Source organism: Priapulus caudatus, unplaced genomic scaffold (assembly GCF_000485595.1).
Source record: "Priapulus caudatus unplaced genomic scaffold, Priapulus_caudatus-5.0.1 Scaffold1311, whole genome shotgun sequence".
Taxonomy (NCBI): Eukaryota; Metazoa; Priapulida; class Priapulimorpha; order Priapulimorphida; family Priapulidae; genus Priapulus; species Priapulus caudatus.
Genome location: NW_014578372.1, coordinates 47,704 through 50,871, shown reverse-complemented (window position 1 = coordinate 50,871; position 3,168 = coordinate 47,704). Strand labels below are relative to the sequence as shown.

Sequence of the window (3,168 nt, the reverse complement as noted above, 5' to 3'; positions counted from 1 at the left end):
TAGCATTGGTTAGCAGCGGTTGTAACTGGTTAGCATTGGTTAGCAGCGGTTGTAACTGGTTAGCATTGGTTAGCAGCGGTTGTAACTGGTTAGCATTGCTTAGCAGCGGTTGTAACTGGTTAGCAATGCTTAGTATTGGTTAGCAGCGGTTATAACTGTTTAGTATTGTTTAGCATTGGTTAGCAGCGGTTATAACTGGTTAGCATTGTTTAGCATTGGTTAGCAGCGGTTATAACTGGTTAACATTGTTTAGCATTGGTTAGCAGCGGTTGTAACTGGTTAACATTTCTTAGCAGCGGTTGTAACTGGTTAACATGGCTTAGCATTGGTTAGCAGCGGTTGTAACTGGTTAGCATTGGTTAGCAGCGGTTAAACTGGTTAGCATTGCTTAGCATTGGTTAGTAGCGGTTATAACTGACTAGCCTTGTTTAGCATTCGCTATGACTGTTCCCATTTGGTTATTATTGCTTGGCAATAGTGTTAGATTGGTGGCAGGTTAGCACTAGACCTATGCTAATTATGTCTTATGCTGTTATAAGGATTCTGTAAGGGTACGTATGCAGATACCACGGTCATGATATAGCACGTTAGTAAGCTATATAGAAGCAGGAGTTAATAATGACAAATATGACAAATTTGTCATTATTAACCCTTATAGTAGTTATAGTAGTAGCGTTATAGTAGCGTTAGTAATAATAATAATAAATAATAATAATAATAATAATAATAATAATAATAATAATAATAATAATAATAATAATAATAATAATAATAATAATAATAATAATATAAGTGCGGGTTTAGAAGTTAGTGTGGATGACTACTGGGCGGAGGAGACACTGTATTTTTACCATACCACATTCATACCCAGGGCCGTAGGCTGAGCAAATTCCTAGGGGGCAGTGGCGGATCCAGGATTTCAAGGAAGGGGTGAAAAACAGGTGGGGGTCTGGGAGTCCTTCCAGAGAAAATTTTGAAAATGTAGATCGCAGGAGATGGTATTTGCGGCACTTTTGAGTACATGTACAGCCTTCATTCTGACTACGACTCTTTTAGTAGAACAATTAATTTTTTTTATTTTGCTCCAAAATCTAGAGAGGGCGCAGCTGCCCCCCCCGCAGGCTACGGCCCTGAATTACCGTAGCTAAACAACAGGGGCGCGGGAAATCGGGCGCGTATTATACTAATGCTGTCGCAACCGCATTTTCTAACCGAATCATATATTATAACGAACGACGGCTGTATCGTCGGAATTGTTAACGTTTGCAAGTTTGAGCGATATCTGATCTAATAAAGCTGACTATTGTGAGCTGTCGCGCTTGCTAACGTAATCAACTTGATTTCAAAAGCGAAAACGTCGTCAAAAACAGCTTTACAATACTGCAGACATAGCAGATGTTTTGAGAGAGAAAAAAACGAGAAAGAAATTATGGGATACATGCAGAGACCGGTGGGCGCGTGCAGGGTCGCACGAAGCACATGTTGGCTACATGCATTAATCGATACAAACAAGAAAAAAGCCCCCACACGCACAAAGCTCTTGTACAAGAATTAGTATAGATAGCCTACTCATTACTACAAGCAAACCAAAAAGCCCCCCCCCCCTAAACACAACGATTTTTGTGACAGATTTTGTATAGATGAAGAAATACATAGCGAAACAAAAACCAATGCCTTCTTACACACATATACACGAGCATGCACACGGAGCGCGTCGTATACTTACTAAAAATATTGCTACCCAGGCTAAGCCTATATTATCAAAAGATATGGCCCCTTTGAACGGATTGCTCAGTCCTGGTTGACACTTGCTGTAATACTGGTTCCAATTGACGCACGAAGAGTTGGTCGCTGTGTTATTGCTGAACTGTGTCGCGCTGGCACTGCACACCACGTTGTCTTCCTGCAAGGCAAGACAACGTAGAAAGAGTTAATAGATTTATACACGCACACACGCACGCACGCACGCACGCACGCACGCACTGCACACCACGTTGTCTTCCTGCAAGGCAAGACAACGTAGAAAGAGTTAATAGATTTATACACGCACACACGCACGCACGCACGCACGCACGCACGCACGCACGCACTACGCACGCACGCACGCACGCACGCACTGCACACCACGTTGTCTTCCTGCAAGGCAAGACAACATAGAAAGAGTTAATAGATTTATACACGCACACACGCACGCACGCACGCACAAACGCACGCACTGCACACCACGCTATCTTCCTGCAAGGCAAGACAACGTAGAAAGAGTTAATAGATTTGTCATAGTGATAAATATTTGATTGTTTGTATGGTGACCAATACACGCACGTAAACACGCACGTAAACACGCACGCGCGAGTGTCGGCTGTACAGTGGGGAAGTTGGTCCAATTCGCCAATTCGCCAACACAACGTTGGTAGTGTAAGCCCAGCTTTAATGACTGTGATATCAGCACTGGGCAGCACGCGGAGAGGCGATGCAGGGATCCGTGCAGGCAATCTCGTGTGTCAACAAGCTGTCAGCGTCAGCGTCAGCGTCAAGGCCACGTCAACATCACGCTGAAATGTGACGGCGACGGGGCGCGAAACTAATGGCCGGGTTTACGACATTTTATTCGCAATTCGCAGTTTTCAACATCAGCTTGTGAAAACAAGATATTGCGACGAGGGAATATATCCGCGTGTATACGTATCTGTAGAGGGACCGGCTTCTAAATACTGGCTTAAAAATGTCCGTGTTTTTCGAACGTTATGGTACTACAAGGGCTGTTATCTCGCGCGCGCACACGCGCGCACATACTACACAACACACGCACATACTACAGCACACGCGTGCGCGTACGACGTATGCACGCGCGCGGACACACGAACACGCGCACATACTACAGCACACGCGTGCGCGTACGACGTATGCACGCGCGCGGACACACGAACACGCGCACATACTACAGCACACGCGTGCGCGTACGACGTATGCACGCGCGCGGACACACGAACACGCGCACATACTACAGCACACGCGTGCGCGTACGACGTATGCACGCGCGCGGACACACGAACACGCGCACATACTACAGCACACGCGTGCGCGTACGACGTATGCACGCGCGCGGACACACGAACACGCGCACATACTACAGCACACGCGTGCGCGTACGACGTATGCACGCGCGCG

General features: G+C 46.1%; 1 protein-coding gene across 1 annotated transcript in view; it reads right to left on the bottom strand.

The window, feature by feature from the left end:
* The window catches only part of LOC106816198 (voltage-dependent T-type calcium channel subunit alpha-1I-like), a gene marked incomplete at both ends in the record, with an annotated part of 47,359 nt that overhangs the window by 31,279 nt on the left and 12,912 nt on the right, over window positions 1-3,168 (bottom strand). Inside the window, 2 exons of the mRNA XM_014820760.1 lie at window positions 1,725-1,903; window positions 2,125-2,136. Coding sequence (XP_014676246.1) covers window positions 1,725-1,903; window positions 2,125-2,136 — 191 coding nt within the window. The remainder of the gene's footprint in view (window positions 1-1,724; window positions 1,904-2,124; window positions 2,137-3,168) is intronic.